At 44.6% G+C, this 19,965-nt stretch overlaps 2 protein-coding genes across 5 annotated transcripts in view; both read left to right on the top strand.

Moving 5' to 3' along the window:
- The window catches only part of DNAJC6 (DnaJ heat shock protein family (Hsp40) member C6), a 31,756-nt gene extending 20,616 nt beyond the window's left edge, over window positions 1-11,140 (top strand). Inside the window, exons 12-19 of one of the 2 annotated variants that reach the window (XM_042874089.1) lie at window positions 636-1,082; window positions 2,060-2,212; window positions 3,720-3,788; window positions 4,324-4,458; window positions 6,020-6,277; window positions 6,625-6,770; window positions 8,319-8,495; window positions 8,881-11,140. In XM_042874089.1, the coding sequence (XP_042730023.1) occupies window positions 636-1,082; window positions 2,060-2,212; window positions 3,720-3,788; window positions 4,324-4,458; window positions 6,020-6,277; window positions 6,625-6,770; window positions 8,319-8,495; window positions 8,881-8,982 (1,487 nt within the window). In that variant the 3' untranslated portion in view covers window positions 8,983-11,140. Of the gene's footprint in view, window positions 1-635; window positions 1,083-2,059; window positions 2,213-3,719; window positions 3,789-4,323; window positions 4,459-6,019; window positions 6,278-6,622; window positions 6,771-8,318; window positions 8,496-8,880 lie in introns of both variants that reach the window. The other variant, XM_042874090.1, reaches the window with a different exon arrangement.
- Window positions 11,141-12,110: 970 nt separating this feature from the next.
- Window positions 12,111-17,866, top strand: LEPROT. 3 transcript variants are annotated; one of them, XM_042874121.1, is made up of 5 exons: window positions 12,111-12,218; window positions 12,394-12,469; window positions 13,262-13,448; window positions 14,668-14,802; window positions 15,363-17,866. In XM_042874121.1, the coding sequence occupies exons 1-4, from the start codon at window positions 12,203-12,205 to the stop codon at window positions 14,782-14,784; spliced, it is 396 nt and encodes a 131-aa protein (XP_042730055.1). In that variant the 5' UTR covers window positions 12,111-12,202; the 3' UTR covers window positions 14,785-14,802; window positions 15,363-17,866. The 3 variants fall into 3 exon arrangements, with proteins under 3 accessions (XP_042730055.1, XP_042730056.1, XP_042730054.1); XM_042874122.1 differs by having other exon boundaries at window positions 15,464-17,866; XM_042874120.1 differs by having other exon boundaries at window positions 14,668-17,866.
- Window positions 17,867-19,965: the final 2,099 nt, after the last annotated feature.

Raw genomic sequence — 19,965 nt, forward strand, 5'->3', positions numbered from 1 at the left:
ACTGTGCTGCTGGTCACACCCTTATGTTGCAATTGAGTGGAAATTAATTTCCTACAACATTCTCTTCAGAAATTGCCTTCTCACACTGTACGTGACCGATTATTGACACAGCTCCAGTATAAACCTTCACCCTAGGCATCCTTGGCATTGAAACAGCATAAAGGTGCTTTTTGATAATATTGTACTTGGGAGAACGTAGCATTGAGAGTGAGCTGGGTGCCTGTCCATAGCACGGGGGCATCGCACTGGGGATGTGCAGGCAGGACCTGGGCACAGGAGGTCCCGTGGGCAATGCCAGAAGGTGATTTGTGTCACTACTATTTGTAATGAGCCCAGGCTCTGGGCCATGGCTGGAGATAGGCTCAGTGCCTGGTCATGACCCAGAAACTTGTGCAGCTCTGCTCTGTGCGGGTGGCACTCACTGCTCTTTGGGTTTGAAGAGAGCCAATTAGCCTCCCCCTGTGTTCCTGATCAATAACACTGACCGCTTAGCACGCAGCCCAGAAAAGACCTCAGTTTAAATCTTTACCACAGCAACATTCTGAAAGGTTTCTTGATAGCTTCTTGTTCTGCATTTAAGCTGATTTCTATGGGAGCCTTGCGATGAAACTAACGGCTACCTAATTTTATTTTAGATCAGAAATCTGACAAAAGTAGCTCTCACCCCACCTCAGAGGACCGAGCAGCATTGGTGCATGAGGAAAGCGAACAGTCAGATGATGAACTCTTGTCCCTTTCCAGTCAACACAGCAATGCCAGCGGCGACAAACCCCACGGGACGCCAAAACATGGCAAAAAGCAGCAAGAGCTGCCAGCACCGCCTCCGCCTGAGGATGTGGACCTGCTGGGGCTGGATGGCAGCCCCATGAGCAAAACCTTTCCCTCGCAGCCGGCGGCTGCACCCTCTAACTCGGACTTGCTGAGCGATCTGTTTGGGGTTGGCGGGCCGGGATCCCAGGGGCAGAGCACACAGCCTGCTGCCGATGAGGTCTTTCACATGGCGGGGCCCGGATCGGTGCAGTCCACCCCTCGGCATTCCGCAGCCTCGGCGTCCCCGTCCCCATCCCCAAGGGTGGGAGAAGGTAACGCCGGCTCCGTGGGGGGTGTTGCTTTCCTCTCTGGGTGTGCTTCTCATGGAGACAGTGAGGGACTGAGGGACCCCGAGAGGCCGTCCGGTTCTTCCGCTCTGAGGCTGGAGTCACCAACGCGAGCAGATTGGCCAGTTTGTTTCTTTAAGTCTCTGGGGAGCTCACCCAGATGCTTGGCTGGCTTCTTACATTATAGGCACTGGAAGTCACCCTTCTTCCTGTGCATCCAATAATGTATGTGAGGAGAATTCTTGCTAATTAACAATCAAGAAAACCTAGCTACTTGGGTCTTGGTCAGACCTGCAGCGGTTTAGATTGGATTTCTTTTCCTAACAGTAGGGGTTTGGAGCTAGGATGGTGGTCTTGGGCTGTGAAATACAGGGACACACTTTGCTGTTTCTGACCATTCAGCAGACATGATAAGCAATATAAGAAGATTTTAAAAATTGTTACTATTCTTTATTGCTCCAAAGATTGAAATCAGGTTGGTAGAAAGAATGGTTGAATAGATTATTAGGGAGAGGGATCTTTTGGAGGACTAAGTAAACGGAGAAGGGCAAGTAGAGACCATGTGTAATTGAACAGGTGAGGGTCTCTGCAATAGGTGACTGGTTTTGCCAAAGGCAAAATAAGAACACTGAGCTCGATCCAATGGCTGTGTGGGGTCTTCCTCCGTTTGGTTTGGCCTAATCCTTTACATTACAGTTTAAGAGCTGACACGTCAACATGTACGTGATTCAAAGAGCACAGTATGCTCACTTAACTTTTTCTTAGCAACAAATAATTTCAAGTGTTTGCGATGCCTGCCAGCTTCCTTGTACAGAAATGTTGGGATTGTTTTTCCCTTTGTTAAGGAGGGCACTGGCTGGAGCAGAGCTGTGGCTGAGATTGGTGGCACCTGCCGCAGGGTGGCCTTGTGGCACAGTCATTGCACAAGCTGGTGATTTAGAGTTCTCAAAAATGTCTTCCAGCATCTGCCTTCGATCCATTTGGAAGCAGCCCTAAGCAAGCTGGTCCAGACCTCCTGGGTTCTTTTCTCAGTTCATCAAATGTCCCCGGTGATCCTTTCCTTCAGGCAACAAGGAGTCCTTCACCAACTGTGCACAGCGATCCCTTCCACATGGGTAAGAAAGCGAGGCTCTTCCAGTGGATTTGAGCAAACACAAAATGCTGCTTTTACATCTGATGGAGCCGTGAAGTGCAAACTGGTGCTTACCATGAAATGACTCTAAACCACACAAACCCCACTAAACAGGAAAGAGCTTTTTGTCTCCAGACTTAAAGCATGTTCATCAGTTGAAGTGTGGTACGACGAGACTTGTTTTGCTCAAGTCGTATTCTTAATTAATAAGCTATTTGTATACATGAGGAAAGAGACCATGAAGAATGCCTGCCTCCATATTCCTGTGGTTATGAGGTCTACTTTGAACAACCTGCCATTAACTGAGCTAAATAAAGCACAGCATATTATGCCTGCTAAAGAAAACACCCATCCTTTGGTGATTTTGGTTAGAGGTATCTGATTTCTTTAGATCTGATTCTAATTCTGGCCACATTCAGTTAAATCTGACTCTTTTAGTCTCTCCCTTTGTTTAAAAAAAAATGTTCCTTAGTTGTCCCTTTCTCTCCCTGTGCCAAAATGCAATATCATAACTTTCTATAACACACATTCAGATACGAATTCCTTTGTGTCTCACCATCCAACTCACATCCCTTGGGTGGCACGGTCTCCCTGGAAAGTCAGAGTGACATAGGAGGGAACTAGTCTGCTGTTGGCACTGCTTACATCCTTGCTTTGCCAGACTCAGGCACTGGGTATTACTTCTGTGAATAAGACCTTTGGGTCACACTTAGAGCTGGCTGTACTAATAAAAGGAATTTAAATGATACCCCAGCATGATGAGGTATTAAGTGACACTGCTAATGCTGTGTGTAATGAAAAGCTGGCAGGGTGAACTGGACAGATGTACAGACTTTGTTTGATAGGGCTAAAGCAAAGACTTCTTTATTGTCTCTATATGTGGAGGCTGCTTTGCTGTGTCTGTGTTTTCCCTCCTTGCCCTTTGCATATAGAACATTTCCTTGGGTTGAGATGCATTCAGAAACACAAAACCCCACGTTATACTGGTGATAAGGTTTTATAAATACGTATATAAAGCCTCTGACCAAAGCTGCCATAAAACAAAGACAGTAAATCTATGTCCTTCCCTATTAATGTCTGTACAGTATGAGATCAGAAAGAAATGGAAAAATTTGTAATGCCCTTTGTGGGGCAGAAATTCACTTCTAATTAGCAAATGATAGATGGACACAGCCCTGTGCTATCAGTCCTGCTCCTCGCCTCCTACCCTTTCCAGATGCTGGGTTACTGGGGAGGTTTGGGTTGGCTTTTAGGAGAAATGTCTTCTCTACAGATCAGTGAGGCGCCGGCACAGGCTGCCCAGGGGGTGGGAGGGTCACAATCCCTGGGGGTGTTCCAGAGCTGTGGGCACTGAGGGCAGTGGGCATAAAGGAGGTGGGCTGGGGTTGGGAATGGGGAGCTTGGAGGGCTTTTCCAACCTGAATGATTCTATGATTATGTTGTTTTTGCTGTATTACTCTGAGATATTTATACATAGCCATTCTGCTTAGCTTCTAGCACACCAACAGTTTCCATACAGCCAGATGTTTCGGGTGGCTGGGACTGGCCCAACAAACCAGGTATGTGTTGTAAAAGCTCAGAACACTTAATGAAAAAGCCTCAGTGAGCTTTGAGATCTGTTTCCTTCCTCAAAAGATCAGGGTCTGAAGTGGGACGGGGTGCTAGGGGTGGATGTATGTGCTTGTGCTCCATCCCATTGAGGAGCCAAGAGAAGGACCTGAGAAATGCTGTATGTTCCTACAGTGCTGCTAAATTACAGTATGATTCCTTCTACTCTTGGGAGGGTATGTGTGTCCTACCAAAATTTGCTTCCTGAAGGCTTCCAGTTCTTAAAATATATCCATTTATCATAATTACTCTGTCGCTGCAGACAGTCTGGGGAATGTTCTTGTTGCTGAGCCTAATTGTGAGTGGGAGTGCAAGTAGTCTGGGCCAAGGCTGAATTGAGACTGCTTAGGAGCCTGACAATAATACACTTAATTTTAACATCAGTTGTAACATTATGTAACCAAACCTTGGGTAAGAGCTGCTCAACTAAAATACGAATAAAAATGTAGCTATTTTTTCTTTTTTTTCCCCCTTCTTATCTTTAAGGTGGCTTAGGTATGGGAAGTAAGTCGGCTGCCACCAGTCCTACAGGATCCCTCCACAGCACTCCCACTCACCAGCCTAAACCCCAAACACTGGATCCATTTGCTGACCTGGGGACTCTCGGAGCAAGTTTAGCAGGTTTGCATCCCTTACAAAATAAAGAAGTAACCAGCTACCCCTGGTTTAGAGAGATAGGATGAACAACCTGATATGTGACGGAGTGCTATGGGTTCTCTCAGCCTAGCTGCATGCCACTTTCAAGCATTCCCTCCTGCTTGATTCTCTGTAAGTTTTCACAGACCTGTGCTTTTACTGATCTTCCATTAAAAAAAACCAACAATTCTGCATGCCAGCAACAATTTGGACCTTGTAGGCTGTGTGGATCGCAAAGTGAAACCTCCATCTCATCTGCATCAACTGTTTCTGGCTGCTGTGTTTAAGTCCAACTGCAGAATGGTTGCTGCAGACCTTGGAGCTGTGCCTGGGAACAGGCTCTGGCTCTTGACAGCTGTGGGGGTCCCTAAGGAATTGTTTCATCCTTCTAGATTTGGCCCACTTTCCTCCTTTGTGAGGAAACCTGTGGTTCCTCACTGATCTGCCTCCAATTTGCTGTACTGTTGGAAGGTGGGATCTGAACCCATTTTCATTTGCACCTGGCTATGAAGGACTGTTTGCTTGGCTCTCAGACGTGCGTTTTCTCCTTGTTCTATCTCAGAACTGTCAGCAAACCCTCAGCCCCACAGCAGTCCTGACAAATGGCTTAAGTTTCCCTTAAAAGCCAGCATGTCAGCTCCTCTGACTGGTAAATAGATTTTTCTTCCCTTTGTCACTGCCCTCAGCTCTTTGCGAGCCGTTGTGGTTTTATCTGATGTTTGTTTTCTCCTTTGCGTCAGTACCAGCATGGTTCTGGAGTTAGGTTTCCCAGTTCCCTCTGCTGGATCACTGGCTGCTCTGCAGGAGCAAAATAAAAGGAATGCCAAGACTCATGTCAGAGCCATCGATGTGCTTTTAAAGCATGGATTCTGCAGCACAGCTACAGAGTTCAAAAACAAACGATTTGGCATCCACAGGATATTTAACCACATTGCTGTTGTTCTTAACTAAATCAATAGCACTTGACCCACTTTCCGTGATATGTTTCAGAGCTCGAAGTTGAGTGTGGGCATTAATCTCAATAAAACATTAATGCTGAATACCACCCAGCACAAACTGTGTCTGAGGACCATCCTCTGGAGTAAGAAGGTGCTGAAACACGTGACTCTGTGGGATAATACCACCTCAGCACAGCATAACGAGGAACCATTTCAACATGCGCCGGCTTGATAGTGCCACTCTAACGCAGAAGCTCTGATTAACAGAGTGGCAGAAGTTGGAAGTGTCCTTTGGATATTTCCCAATCCAACCCCACCTAAAGCAGATTATGGCACACAGCTGTGGTTCCCAGCTAGCTGCACTTTGCTTTTTCCGCTTCATCCCACCAAACTGGTGCTCCAGAGGCAGGTGATTTCTTTTACGCAGCTTGCAGAGCAGAGACAGGAAAGTTGAGGGGCTTTGCTTGATGTTGCAAGAGTAAGTTTGTGGCAAAGCTGAAAGTAGAAGCCAGCTCCTTGGAAGTTTTTGTTGAGATTCCCTGGCCAGAAGGTGAGTCGTTGCTCTGTTTGCTAATGCACACCATCACTCCTTTCCCCTTGCTGTGCAGGTGGCCCTTCGTTTGCCAGTAAGCCAACCACGCCGACGGGAATGGGCGGAGGATTCCCCCCCTCACCACAGAAGCCCTCTCCGCAGCCCATGGGCAGCAGCTGGCAGCAGGGAGCTGGCTATGGCTGGCAGCAGGCACAGCCCAAGGCCCAGCCAGGCATGCCCCATGCCTCACCCCAGAACAAGCCCAACTACAACGTGAGTTTCTCAGCAATGCCAGGAGCGCAGAATGAACGTGGAAAAGGACCAGCTAATGCTGGTAAGCATTTCAGAATTCAGCGTCTAAAAGGTTGGCTCTTCGTGATGTTGCTTTAATGCACCAAAGCAGGTTGGAGTCTGGTGAGCAAGTCGTGCTGGTGGTGTTCAAAGTTCAACACTGGTTCCCTGTTCTAGACTCTGAAGCATGCTAATATCTAGGAAATCCTGGATTACAAATGGGATTTGATAATAATTCAAATGTAGCATTAACTTATACCTCTTCTGAGAGAGCCTGCACACTCATAATCAGTGGGAGATTGTTATAAGCGATGTGGGGAGTTGCTTGGGTAGGAAAGCAGTGTTAAATAAGTTTGTATCGTGAAAACAACTTATTCTTGTTTTTTTAAGATTCAAAACCTAAAGTGTCTGCAGATTTTGAAGATCTGTTATCTGGCCAAGGTTTTAATGCTCATAAGGACAAGAAGGGACCCAAAACAATAGCTGAGATGAGAAAAGAAGAAATGGCTAAGGAGATGGACCCTGAAAAACTGAAAGTAAGCAACGCTCTTGTTTATGCTTTACTGTCATTCAGTGTGTCTTTCGTTCTCATCATGCTGGATGCTCTTGAACACTCCCTGAAAGGCGGAGGTGGGCAGTAAGTCACTGGCCTTCCTGCCTGTGAGAGGCATCTGAGCAAATGGAAAGGCCATCTAGTGCCAGAAAGCTGTGCTCCTCTTCTAGTACACATCCTCCACAGCACTGCTGGATCCCCAGCATCACATGGTATCTCTCATGCTTGTTTTCCATAGACTAGGTGTCTAAACTTGATGGCATTATGCACTGCTGTGTTCCCCATTTGCATCCCAGTTAGGAATGAGTTAGAGTGACCTGAAAAACAAAGTCAGAGACTGCAGGTGTTGGAGAACACCTGGAAAAAATTCCTCTAGGTCATCAAAATGAGAGATACCACTTGGGAAAAGAGCAGTTTGTTTCCTAAGAATATATCAGAAAACAACAACAGAACACCCTGTGTTCCGAAGTAGCTTCATACAAAGAAGCCAGATAAGAGCAGCAAACATCTCTTCCTGTCCTTCAAGCTAACCGAGGCTTTGACCAAATGAGGGACTTAGCCCCCAAAATGAGATTGTCTTGGGGCAGAAAGTGAGAGCTTCCTGCTGTTTGTTCACATTATGCATTTTCACATGTTTCCTGAAGATGTGAACGTCCTTTGGAATGCAATTAAAACTCCAAGGATGCATTTCTGTCCTAAACTAGAAAACAGCAGTGGCTTGCTTAGTGTCACTATCGTGGCTGCTGGGGCGCCATGTCACTCCAGCTCTGGTGAGCAGGCACAGCTAATTGAACAAAACCTCTGTCTCATTAATCTTACCTACTTTGGAATTCTCACATCTCTCCTGAATAAATTGCTGAACTACAGATATGTCTCAAAGGGAAGGAAGTGCGTTCTGTCCCACTCTACGTAAGGAATATTAAGCCACAAATTAAAACTGCAGCTGTGGGCTCAGATGGCCACCACTAAGGGGGACATCATCAAGGGAAGTAGGGTTACCTTCTGCTTTGTTTGGCTGCTAAATTACAAACAGGAAAAAAGGCTCATGGAGAGAATTGAGGCTTCTGATTTAAAGGTTGAAAGGATTTATATTGAAGCAAAGCTTCTGTATGAGTCTTCTGTGCATGTCTAGAGCTAAGGCTTCTAAAGATATGCCTCTGCAGCAGAGTTTCAGTCAGGATTATTTTTAGGTATGCAATTAAGCCTGCTGAAGAGCCCACAGTTAATCATTTCATTTATCTTTGACTGTTCCATGTAATGGTTGTTCAAAGTGTTCTTAGGAGTGGCCCAACTCAGTATTTTTGGCAGTATTTTTGGCTCTGGCTATCTTGGCTTTCAAGTGGTGATGTAGAAATTAAAGACAAAGTACAGACTGACAAATATCTTTTATGAATATCTCCCAAAGGCTTTCTGAAGCTTGGAAAGAAATATGCGATGTTCCTTGGAGTCATTGCTATTCAAATACAGAAACCTTTTCCTCCTGGAATATCTAATGTAAGGCATAAATGGAGGTTCACGTTTTTCTCCTCAGATCCTGGAGTGGATTGAAGGAAAGGAGAGAAATATAAGAGCCCTGCTGTCCACAATGCATACCGTCCTATGGGCAGGGGAGACCAAGTGGAAACCTGTTAGCATGGCAGATCTTGTAACTCCAGAGCAAGTGAAGAAGGTCTACCGACGGGCAGTGCTTGTCGTTCACCCTGACAAGGTAAGGGCTTCCTAGATCAGAAATTGACACTGTTCTCAAAAATAAGGTTAATTATGAAGTGTTAAATGTGATTGCTCAATGTATTGGTACAAACAAATGTGTAGAAGCATCCCAGCCTTGGTTAAAGCTTTTAGCCCTCTTGGGCCTGCATCTCTTTGCTCCGTCACTCTGTCAGCTCTAGGGAGCAAAAGGCTGAAGAGCCAGAAAACTGTTAAGCTGTTTACAAGGTCAGCAACCCTCAACAGTGTTTTTTTCTCATCAAAGAATAAGTGAAAACCATTTGTGGAAAGTGAACGATACGTGTTTGAGAATCTGGCTGCACAGAGGTCTTCTGCTGGCAGTCTCCTTGACAGATGTGATACCCCTGTTTCTGTTTTTGTTCCAGGCTACTGGGCAGCCATACGAACAATATGCAAAGATGATATTTATGGAGCTAAATGATGCCTGGTCAGAATTTGAAAGCCAAGGACAGAAACCCTTGTATTAGGTACTTTCTCAGTCTCCACTACAGACCTGTGCTAGTGCATAGTCTTGTATAGTCTCTTGTCACAAATGTCACAGATCAACCAAACTCTGGCTGGAAATTCAGAAGTTTCAGAAAACAAAGAGCCTAATACTTATCATGAAGAGCAAGAGAAAGGTTTCCTTATGCTTGTTTCAAGAATCCTGAGCTCAAAAGGAACTCTAGCCATCTGGCTTGTCATCTGAGAGCCACAGGGCTACAGTTCCTTGTACCTTTTTTTTTTCCCCTTTGGATTCCAGTGGGGTGAGAGAGAAGACATTCTGGGAAAAGGTGGGATTGTTCTGTCTCTGACACAGCATAGCCGGTGAATTTCCTACTTTGTGTGTGTGTGAAATGTGACATGGCAACACTTCACTTGAGTTCTGTAACTGGTGGTGAAGCCCAGACTTTGATGTATTTTCTTCCTAGGTTTGGATCAAACTTCATCAAATTTAAGTGCTCAGATGTGGTTTAGGCACACTTCTAACAGTCACCATTTGCTGCTTCGTTGCTCATAAAGCATAGTATGCCTGAGTAGAGGTAAAGCTGAAGCCTGGGTGGATCCGTGTGGCAGCTTACTGCTGCTTTATGCATTAATACTGTACTTCACCTCACAGTCCAGCAGTGAAACGTGTGGAAAAAGTTCCTCAGCATCATGGAGTAAGTGTCTTTAAAGCAAACAGCAAGTAAGGGATGTTAAACAGCACCTTGATGGCTTGTTAAACAGCAGTTCTGGGGGAATAGCTAGCTGGGGGGGAAGAGTAGTTCTACCTTAGTACAAGGGAAGAATGAGCATGTGCTGCATTTCCCATGAAGTTCTCATCAGTAGTTTGAATCCATCAAGCAGCAGACAATACCAGTAAGCTAAAACTCTACTGCAAATTGTTAGAAACTTCCTAGCCTATAGGTAACAGCTCTCCTCCTGAGGACTCAGAAGACTTTTTCCAGCCCACCTGCATCACCTCTATGCCTTTATCAGCTCCAGAGCACTTGGCAAAGGCTCCTGGCAAAACCCATTGCAACTTCACTTTTCAGACCACGGAGTACAAGCTGTCATGCAGACATCTGTGGGCCAAATCTGATTTTTGAGGTAAATTGCGCAGATTAATTATCATAGAAGTTTATTATGGACCAAAGCAATAATATCGTAATGAAATATCTTTGATGCTGAAGCATCTGTCCTAGTTCAAATCAAGTTATGCTCTTCACCCCAAACCTGACTTTCTCCTTTTGTAGAATCACTGAAGCTAGCAGTTTGTTTACCAACAATTGTATTTGAGCTTTGGAAGGCAGATGTATTGAGAGGATAAGCAGCAAATCATTTGTATTTGCTGCTTGAGGAACAGGTTGCCATCTGATGCGAGTCATTAAAGCTGGTGGTTTTTAAAGACAATCCACTTGTTGCTGCACTTAAATTTTCAAGTGGCAAAACTTTTACTGCAAAGACAGAGTGTCAAAGTACATTGCTTTCTGTATAAAAGTCATCCTTTTGTTGTATTGGTCCATTATTTACTACCATTACTTGAAAATGTGAAACCAACACATAGGTCTCCTTTTATATAAAAGACCTTAAGATAATAGTAACAAACTGGATGTTATTTATTAATGTTTTGATCCAGTATGTGCTTGTCTTATTTAAAGAGATAACTGGAATGTGAATCATGTTCCTGTGATTTGTTGGTTTATTGTTTCTCATTCACATTTGTAGATATTGTGACCTATGCCTATATAATGAAAAGGATCTCATTACTATAATGTACTTTTTTTTTTTTTTTAATAATGAAAACTATGTTAGCTTTGTATCAGGTTTGTCACGGCAAACAACTCTGGATACTCATACGTTCACAAAATGCAAATCCATCATTAAACTTTATCTACCCAAAGAAACCCTATCCCACTTAAACTTTGATTACTTCATCCCTAATGTTTTTATGGGTGCATGAAAGTATTAGGACGTATGTATATCAAAATAGTTAACTAATAAAAAGAAAAAATTCTTGTCATATCTGGTAGTGACAGAGGTTATCAATGTTCAGGTTTACTGTTTGACTAAATTATTGTAATTTTTGTAAATACAGTATATACTCAATGAAATTGTGACTGGTCTAAAACATTTGTATATACATTAAAAAGCTGAAATGAACACTCACGTGCGTTTTGTGCTTGTGAGGGGTGGGGGAACTCTGCCTTCTTGCTTTCAGCACAGGTCAGGGTGGTTTCTCCATAAACAACAACGCTTCCCTTAGCACTGGGTGGAGACTCCTTTCTTCTGCACTGCCTGCTTATGTGACCCACACCTCTCTGTTCCTGTGGCTCGGGGCTGGCTGGGAGCGGGTGCAGCCATGCAGGTGACCAGGAACCGCTTGCTTGAGACAAATGTCCTTGTTTCTAAAGCCTTGATTTTCCTCAGCAGCAAACAAGCTCAATGGAGAACCCAACTCCTCTTCTTGCAGGAGGTGGGAAGAACAGTTTGGGGTTTAACTCCGAGAGAAGCTCCAATAGGAAAAGCTGCAGTCTTTATAGCTTAAGATAAATACCCCCAGTGAAGCACGTAAAGTTACTCTTCTCTTTCTGCATTTTGGGTTTTTTTTTTTTCAGACCGGCCGTGCAGTGAAAGGGGTGGTTGCTGAGGCAGGAGCTGCACGGAGGAAAACCCTGCGGGGATGTGGGTCCCAAAGGCTTTGCAAGGCTGTGGCTCTTGGGCCAAAGCTTTGCTTTCGTGTGGTGGAGCCCCAAAGCTCTGAAGGTGTGTGCACCGTGCCGCGGCCCAGCAGAAACGAGGGAGAGATGAGCCGACCGGGCCTGTTTTGGGGGGTTAAAAACGGCTTTTCAGCAGCAGCCTCCAAAGTGGTGGCGACTGATTGGAGCTGCATCGATCCGTACGTCTTAGACGCACACACAGCGCTCGTACACCGGCTTTACGGAGCCGCCCAGCGGGAGCAGCGCACACCACCCCGTCACCACAGCGACGAGAGCTCGCGGCTCAGCTGTTTCCCGCCTCCGCCTTAAAGGGCGCACCGCCCCTTCCCGGAGTGAGGGTGAGGGAGTTGGGGAGTCGCCCCCGTGCCGGTGCGGCCCCTTTAAGGCACCCGATCACGTGCTCCGGCAGCGGGTGGGGCTAAGGGCCGGAAGTCTCGCGCCGCTACCTCAGCTGTCGTTCGGGGCGCCGAGAAACGGAGCCGTTGCCACCCGGCCCGCCGGAAACATGGCGGGTATCAAAGGTACCGAGCGCTGCCGAGCCCCGCCCGGCGGCTCTGGGTTGCCGAGGGTCCCACCGGGCCGCTGCCGGCAGCTCTGAGCCGTTCCCTGCCTGCCCGCGGGCACGGCGGCCTGGTCGTGTTTCCCTTTCCCTCAGCTGGGCCGGTAAGCGCCTCACTGCCTGCCTTGTGTTTGCAGCTCTCGTGGGGCTGTCCTTCAGCGGAGCCATCGGCCTGACGTTCCTCATGCTGGGCTGCGCCCTGGAGTACTACGGGTGAGCGGGCTGCGTATGCCGAGCCTTCCTCCTGCCTGCTCAGCGAGCTGCCGCTCTCGTCAGCCGGGCGCCGGGTTCCGCTCGGTGCCTGCCTTCCAGCCGGTGTCCCGACGCTTTGTTGTGGTTAAATGGCCCCTTTTCAGCTTGCACCCGTGTTCCGTAAAAATGGCTGAAATCAGTGCTGTGCTTCCTCGAGATGACGAACTCCTGCTTGCTGAGTGGTCATTCTTAATCTTGTGCGATTCTTTTTGCTTTGTACCTGTCACAGCACTGTGATGTTGCTTCTCAAAACTCAAAGCAGCCAGCTCGAGCTGTAGGTGACCCTATTCATCCTGAGAGGGTTGGATGAGGTGGCCTTTTGAGGTCCCTTCCAATTCAAACGATTCTGTGGTTCAGGCAGGTGAAGCTGTAGGGAGTGCTGGCACAGATGCGTGTGTCAGGGTGTGCCTTCAGAGCTGCCTTGTTTCCAGGCTGGGTTTCCTCTCGTTTGGAAAAAAACGTTTGGTTCCAATCCTGCCCTTTATGTCTCCTCTTCCTGATGATTGTAGGTTTTGTGAGGTGATGGTGTGAGCTGAGTCAGGGAGGTGATGCTAAATGTGAAATACGTAATCTGGTTGTGGGAGAGAGCAGACCCTGCTCTGTGAGGCCATGGGAGCAACTTCTGTTGAAAGCTTGGGCTTAAATCACTTCATCTGCTTCTCAAACCACAGAGTAGGACTACTGTCGTTACTTTTCCAAATGAGGAAATTCATCTAAACTGATACATTTATTTTTTTTTTTTTTCCCCATCAGTGTTTACTGGCCTATGTTTGTCTTAATATTTTACTTCATCTGCCCCATTCCCCACTTCATTGCCAGAAGAGTAAGTGACGACAGCGATGCAGCCAGCAGTGCCTGCAGGGAGCTGGCATACTTCTTCACAACTGGAATTGTTGTTTCTGCTTTTGGCTTCCCCATCATCCTGGCGCGGGTCGAAGCGGTGAGTTCTCACAAGGAGGCACTTACTGAGTGTAGGCTTTAACTGTGCTGGTGTTTCTTTCTGAGCCAGGTGAGCTGCTCTTGTTTGTAAATCCTCCCTTTACTTTCCTTGTGATGGTCGTGGATTCTGATGAAAACAATCCCTGCTGGAAGCTTGCTTATGCTGCTTTTTGATCTAAACAAATGACTTGTGTGACTTAAAAAGTTTGCTTCTAGTTTTGCTGTGGTCCAGTGCAAGATATGTTCTCTCCTCCTCCATCTCACACCCTTCTCTGTCATCAGCTCATGCAGTGCTTCTTGCACCATCTTTATTTTTATCTCAGAATGTCTGCTTTCTCCATTTAGGATGCTGGAAAGTTGGTGACTGGAGTGTATTATCAGTTAACAGCAAAAGGCCAAACTTCCAGAACTGTCCTCCTGGTTTTCAAAGCATTTCCCAAGCTCATGCTTTGTCCCCTCAAATCTGAGGAAATTTCTGCTAGCTTCTTTTCTCTTTGCTTTCTGAACTGCTCTTCAGTGGTGAGATTTTTGTCACGTTCGTTTCCAAGGCAAAGAACTCCTTTGTCCTGTCTCCCAAACTGCCCAACGAGATGTTATTTCTTTTAGTTGTTATTCTAGTTTGTTTTTCCCCCTTTGGCCTTATTGTTTTGCTTAAGCTTCATCTGCTTAGTTTTAATTTAATTTGTGATGCACAATTAACCCAACATCGAGTCTATTGTGGACCTGATAATAGGCAGAACCAGAAGTGACCACAAGAGGGAACTCGAATTCATGGCTGTGTCTTAAGAGTAAATGTTTATTAGGGTAGACTTAGGTGTGCAGATAGATAGCTGCAGAAAGCTGTTTACCTTTAAGGCCAGGTACTGTTTTCTGTGCTTATTACTGGCATTTATTTGAAAACAATCTTTTATTTTTATACACAGTATTTAAAATAAAGCACTAATCTCAGTGGGCTTTTGTGATTTAGATCCGTTGTAGCAACCTGTATGGCAAGGTAATCATTTTGCTCTAAAATATAGAATTATTAGCCCGTCTGTTGAAGTCTTGCATTATATGAGTAGTTGCTAATTGAGTGATTAGTACTGTAAGTTGCAGTATTTATTGTTTGTCCTTTTTCTAATTGCTTTCTGTAGTATTTCATTTAGTTTATCTAATGCATATAAGTAACTGGCCTGGATGAATGTTTAAGAACTGCTTTGTTTCGTTTCCTTGCATTTCAGATCAAATGGGGAGCCTGTGGTCTGGTGCTGGCTGGCAATGCAGTCATTTTCCTTACTATTCTAGGCTTTTTTCTTGTGTTTGGTAGAGGAGATGACTTTAGCTGGGAGCAGTGGTAGGACCTCGCTCTGATGCTGGTAATGTTTTCAGCCTATGTCACCATATGTGTGCTGTGTGTGTGTCTGTGTGAATTCATTATTGCAGATGTGTGTGCATATGCATTATCACATCCTAACGTGCTTTTTTACAATGTGTCAGCCAAAGGGGAAAGATCCTTGTGACAGCCCTCTTAATGTGTTCAGTGCAGGTTGGGATCCCCATTGCAAATCTGTCCACAAAAAAGTTTGCAGAAACATAAACTGTTTTTACTTGTTTTTCAATATATGTGCATTAACTTCTGCTCTGCTCGCTGATACATGAGATATCAATCAGCATGTCTACTTTTTTTTTCCAAAACCCATAAATTAAAGTAGATCAATATGAAGATTATCCTGCTTACTGTTGCTTACTTTGGTTGTCTTTCTGCTCTGATTAAGGGTGAATGAGTACTTGCTTTCCACATGAGTAATTGTAATTGTTTCCTTTGATAACAAAAACATAGCATATGCCAACTCTTACACCTAATGAAAGAGAAAGAAAACCCTGGTTAAAAATTGATGGTGTTCACGTAGAATCTACATTCTTTCTTTTCCCTAAGACACTCCAGTTTTGTCACTCTTCAACTTAATGACTGTGGATGTATTTTGGGAATAGTCTTGTGCTTTAGTGCTCAGAGTTGACATTACTTCTCTCATGAAGGCTCTCGGAAGAAGGAACAACTCTCAGGACACTTACAGTCACAATACAGCTCTGTATTCCTGTGTGTGAAGTGCCTGAATTGCAAGGAAGTGAGCGTTCTGCTGGGCAGGACTTATCTCCTCTGTTCTCGTTGCTCTGGTAACTTACTTATTCAAACTGCTACTTCTTGGCTGTAAGATTGTTGCATTAAAACACTATATTTTTATGCTGGCATTATCCTAGTAAACATTCTCATAATCTCATTTATAAAAGTTAACTTTATTACTGTTTTGACTTGCTGAAGCCTTTGATTTATGGAGGCACGTGATTTTATACAAACGCACTGTGGCACAACCCTAACTCTAGAGGACACTTCAGTAATCTGCAAGGGGCAAAGGAGGAGACGTGTTAGTTTGATTCTTACCTGGGGAAATTGACACAGAGATTCACATGTTCTGTGAAGAAACCAATTTCCTGTGAAGGATATGTTTTATTATGGAGAGCCCTTCCGAGTAGCATGGGGCAGACACGTGTTTTATAGTCTGTGTTAGTTTGTGGCTGACTGCTGTGACCCAGCCTGGCTGTGAGGGACTTCTGTAAGGAAGTGACAGAACCAACTCTGCAAGATGTGGCACTTCCCTGAGACAATACCTTCTGCCCACTAGGTTGTATGAGAGTACTTGCACTGTTGTCCGAACTCTCATTACCAGTCTAATGGTGTCCTATGGGTTGCTGTGCAGAGCAGAGGTTAAGAAATTAACAGATGCTATGTGAGCACTCATACTCTGCCTTTTTTTCATGCTCAGGGCCCTGCTAAGAGGGTACAGAAGTCATTCTGTGGTGCAAGTAATGTAGTATCATTCAAATGTAGACTATCTTGGCAAATAATTCTAGTCTTTGATTAGATAGAAAACTTTTAATTACATATTTTAAACTTCAGATGTGTGTAAGGTGAACACTTCAGTGTTGAGGAATGCTGAACGGTTTCAGCTGATACTGAGGTGTGTCTGCAGTGTCAATCCTGCCAAAGAAGAGTTGATGTTACAGCACAGGTTTTCTCCTGGGTGCTGGTGCTTCATTGCAGACACAGCAGGAATGTGCTTAAGATGCTGGGTGTGAGCAGGTTGTCTGACTTCGAGGGAAATTTGCATATATGGCTGATTTGTAAAGTTCTGTTGTTCTAATTAGTAGCTGAATTATTTAGAGTAAACATAGTTTCTACAGAGGTCCTGCTTTGATTTTTTTCTTTTTGTGAAGAATTCATTTTTTTCCCCTTTTTTATGACATTTTTCAGTTAAGCTGATGAAGTAAAACATCAGTGATATACAACTGAAGTGCCTGATCCTGCACATATCTGAAGTCTTGGCTGAACATTCCATTTAACTCCAGCTGAAGCACTTTGTGCTTGCAGCGTTAGGTTCTTGAATGTTTTCACTCCTCAGAATTTGTGTACTGAAGGCTGCAATGGAAGTCTGTAAAGGTACCCAGTTACCACTGAAGTTTTGCTTTTCAGGCAGGTGGAGTAAAGAGAATAAGCTCACATCAGTTTTTCTTTAATATAAATGATAGTCACTGTAGAATCTGTTCTCCATCTATTAGTAAAGAGCACACGTGTGACAGAAAAGGATTGGGATCCTATTGGGATGCAGGCAGTAAACATATGGCAATCTAAAGTGAAAAGGAGGGCTGGAAATTTTGGTGTAGTGTTGAGGAGACGTTGCTCCTTGGGAAATCATTCCATTGCACTGTTTTGCTTTGGCTGTTGCTGTGGCAGGGAGATGCTGAAGGAAGAAAGTGAAGACTTCAGAAGCAGCTGTGTGCAGTAATACTTAATGTGAACTTCGTGCAGTTTTCACCATGGATGTTTTAAATTGTTTAACATTTAAAATCATATTTAATGGTGTTTAAGTAATGAAATTCTTCTTTGACCTCTTTAGAAGCAAATTTGCTTGAATGAGTTCAGCGTTTAAGAGGGTCAAAAAACCTCCTCAATGCACTTGGGTTTTTGTTTGCTTGTTTTTACCAAGAGCTTCATACATTCACACCAACCTGGTGCTCTGATGGCCAGTATTGGGCGTGCTGTCACTCTCTGTAGTGATTTACTGTGGTTTCTCTGAAGTTGTTTCCTTTATGGAATACCATATATCCAAAGTGCCTTAATTTCAACACTATGCTGATTTTGTGAATGCATGTAACATGGATATACCATTTTCATAATCAACTGAAAAGCTGTTATTGTATTTTTATAAATCTGTCTTGCCAATTAATCACATTTTCTGTAAGTCACTATGCAGTGCCGTTTTTGTAACTTTTGTAAACACTATTCTTGCTTTTCTGTGTTTGCCAGGATCTTGAGATGAAGTATTAAAACATATCCTGCTTTTCTTCTTGAATTGTCTAATAAAACTGAGTAAGCGTACCCAATGCTCGAGTATTTGTCTTTCTTAGATTTCAAGAGCTGACGAAAAATCACAGAATCACAGAATTGTAGGGGTTGGAAGGGACCTCCAGAGCTCATCGAGTCCAACCCCCTGCCAAAGCAGTTCCCTACAGCAGGTCGCACAGTTCGGCATCCAGGCAGGTCTTGAACATCTCCAGAGAAGGAGACTCCACCACCTCCCTGGGCAGCCTGTTCCAATAAAACTCTCCTGTAAGAAGAGGAAGGACACAGGCACAGCATCTTCTGCCCTCACAATGGTGCTGTGGCTGCCAGACACAGATGCTGCTCATGAGCTGTTCAGGTGTCTCTTGGTGTTGGTGTTCCCTAACTGGTGGAAGAGAGCTTTCAAGCAGATCCTGGGGCACTGTGGTGTTGGGGTCTATCTTGCCCCCAGATCCTCTTCATGTTTTTTCTGGAGATGCATAGGAAGTGCCTTGTGGCCATTGGTTCTGCAGAGATTTTGGTACCTGGCTTCTGGGTCATCAGGATGGCTCATCTGTGAGATTAAAACGCAGTGGGATGGGTTGCCAGGAGAGGCTGTGGAGCGCCGTGTTTTGGAGGTATTTAGAAACTGGACGTGGTCCTGGGCAACCAGCTCCTTACAACCAGCTCCTTACAGCCTTGGTCGAGCAGGGTGTTGGGCCAAATGACCTGCAGAAGTCCCTTCCACCCCCAGCCATTCTGTGAGTAAATCCCTGAAGCCGTGATCTAATTGCAAGAGGCCAATTAGTTTTATGGCCTCCATTAGAATGTATTATAGAGGCCGCGTTCAAACATGCCAGTGTGTTATCACTTAGCCTGAAAGCTGTTATTTGTGTCTTGTACGTGGTGATTCTGTGAGCTTAGACTTAACCTCCTCTCCAGATTTAGACACATCCATCAGCACTGGTGGAAGCAGGGATGCAGAGGGCATCAGAGCTCTTTTCTTCCTAGGTCAGTGGGTGACTGTATTAAGTGTGTGATCTTGATCCTACCGCTGCTTGGGAAAATGAGCCTGCTCAGTTAATTTAATCCAAAATTAATTTAAAAAGTTAATTTAAAGCACCCACCATCAGGAGAGGTAAGCTGTAGCATCTGGATTCTGAGTAGCTGATGTTTCTTGTTTGCAGTAATTCTGGCATCTAAGCTTTTGAGAAGATGAACATACTTGTACTTTGCATCAGTTAGCTGCTGGCATTGTGTTCTGCAGAACAAATACTTGGGACTGCTATTCTGTGCTGCATCACCCAACTCATTCACTACTTACAGCTCTAGATTTTGAACCAGGGGACTTGCTTCCTGAAAAGCTTTATTTAACCTAGTTTTGGATTTGCTGTGTACCATGATATAGGAGGATATAGCTTAACAAGCTTCCTACCTCTCCCACCCTTGTTTTTGTAGCTGCTCAGACAGCTGTTCCCTGTCAACTTAGATAGGAAATTACAGTGGGATGCAGAAGAATCTTGCGCTGATTTTACAGTTAGTTCAGTCCCTTAAGCTTGTAAACTTCCTAACTAGTTATGTCTTTGGGTAACTTTCTAAAATCTTGAACGGGCTTTAATTTCATGAAGTAAATCTAAGCTCATCAGCACCCAGGAGTTAAGTAAACTTGTCCTGCTAACGCAGGCTGTTACTGTTAATATGTAAAATTATGTAAAGCTCTGAAAAGATCTCTTTAACTCTGATCTCAGCTGTTAACGCCGCTGTTAAGATACTGCATCATTTGCTCTGCAGGGATTGTTTCTGCTGTATGTTAATGGATGAGAAGCCTATTTCATTAGGCTGGATGCACACCAGGTACTAATGACTAATTGATTTGTTTAAGTGCTCCCTGCAAATACGTGACTGGTGTGTACATGAGAGCTCTACAGGGGAGAGCCTGATGATGAAGTATGGAAGGAAGCATTAACTGCTGAGTTGTGATTACATGTTAAAGATCAACTGGACACTCCTACAGAAACATTTTCTCCATTGGCCTGGTATTTATAAATATCCTGTACTTATCCCTTGCTTTTTGTTTTGCTTTTGCTCTTTATGGTGAGGTTTATTTTAGCTGTCTCTCTCTTCTTAGGAGTTCTGTTCAGAAATTGGTTCCAGCTGTGTA

This window comes from Lagopus leucura, unplaced genomic scaffold, assembly GCF_019238085.1.
Source record: "Lagopus leucura isolate 7727_CA_CO unplaced genomic scaffold, USGS_WTPT01 Super-Scaffold_100009, whole genome shotgun sequence".
NCBI lineage: Eukaryota > Metazoa > Chordata > Aves > Galliformes > Phasianidae > Lagopus > Lagopus leucura.